At 40.6% G+C, this 1,481-nt stretch overlaps 1 protein-coding gene across 1 annotated transcript in view; it reads right to left on the bottom strand.

Annotated features, from left to right (window-relative positions):
- Positions 1 to 342: 342 nt before the first annotated feature.
- The window catches only part of LOC122556309 (solute carrier family 35 member G2-like), a 19,835-nt gene continuing 18,696 nt past the window's right edge, over positions 343 to 1,481 (bottom strand). Inside the window, exon 4 of the mRNA XM_043702937.1 lies at positions 343 to 1,481. Within this exon, the coding sequence (XP_043558872.1) occupies positions 520 to 1,481 (962 nt within the window). The 3' untranslated portion in view covers positions 343 to 519.

The following is a 1,481-nucleotide window of genomic DNA, read 5'->3' as shown; positions in this document are numbered from 1 at the left end:
TGGTATGAGGAAATAGATTTCTCAGTAATCTGGTATTATTATGAAACAGATGTTTAATCCATGACTGTATCAGGATAGTAAATCAGTAGATTATTTAGAAAGAAAGCTACTTTGGCTGGTTGTAATAGACACAATATGTGAAATGTTGTGTTTCGTGCTTTCAGCTAATGCTACTCTTTCACCAAACCTCGATATTAAAGTACTAAAATAAAATTAACCACACAATGTTGTGTCAACATTTCAAATCACAAAGCAAAACTTTCACAGTACCAGGCAAGGATAACACATTACTTCAATCATCATCCTATCAGCCTTGCATATACATTGGATTATTTTTCACTAATGAATACAGACACTTCAGAGTTGTCTGCTGCACATTTTATTCCACAAAACATTCAGAAAAATAACAGCAACTGACCATCTTTCAACACCACAATACAAAAGAATGTTGCACAGTTGACATTTATAGAGTTGCCTGCTGACATTTAATCTTCTACTTATTTAAGACATTATTAACATTCATTTGATGGGGGAATTTGTTATCTCCAGGTAATCCTGTCTGCCATGACGGTTGACCCAGTAAAGCTTGTAAGCGGTCAGTGCGAAGACACTAAAAATGATGATTGATCCACCAATAAGGTCGTATATGCTTGGAAACATACGGAGGACAAGTAACTGGAGTATCATAGCCACTACGATCTCTAAGTGTTGGACTGTGCTAACTAATGCTGGGTGGAATCGATTTAATGCATAATATACACCTAAGAAAGCCACAGTAGAACAGATACAGATCCCTAATAAATACCCCCAGGTTTCTCCATCCAATGGTATAATAGGCTCTTGTAAGATAAACATTGTGGATGCACCCCAAACTGTACCTGTCCATCCAAAGGTGAAAAGAGCAGTCCACATGCTAACTTTTTCTTTGATAGCTCTGTAAATGATCATGGCCAGAGCTGTGGTTAACCCAGCCATTACTGTCATGGTATAGCCAAAGGCTTCCTTCCAAAGGCCCACGAACGAATTATCTTCATCAACAATATTGGGGATCATTACTAGGCAAAGGCCAAAGACACTGCAGACCACAGTGACAATGTCAGTGTAGTCCAAGCATTCATCTACGAGTAGAAAGGCCAGAATGGCACTGAACACTGTGGTAGTGGCTCTCCACATAATGGTTCCATTGCTTGGGGGCACAATTGCAAAGGAGGTGTAGGCGCAGGTGATGGAAATGACATTGCATACTCCATAGAGAAACAGACCCATTCTGTATCCTTTGGGTCCCAGAGGATGCTCATTGCCATAGCAGACAACCACAACAGCAAAAATCTGCAGCACTGAACGAATGAAGAGAAGTTCCAGCGATGGCACTTTGGACCGATCAGCAGCAAGACGAGTAATTAAAGCAACACAACCATGTGCCAAGGCAGCTCCAAACAAAGCTACCCAGGTTATTCTTGGCTCAGAGACCGCACTTTCTG

This window comes from Chiloscyllium plagiosum, chromosome 13 (genome assembly GCF_004010195.1).
Source record: "Chiloscyllium plagiosum isolate BGI_BamShark_2017 chromosome 13, ASM401019v2, whole genome shotgun sequence".
Taxonomy (NCBI): domain Eukaryota; kingdom Metazoa; phylum Chordata; class Chondrichthyes; order Orectolobiformes; family Hemiscylliidae; genus Chiloscyllium; species Chiloscyllium plagiosum.
This window is presented reverse-complemented; position numbering and strand designations above follow the sequence as displayed.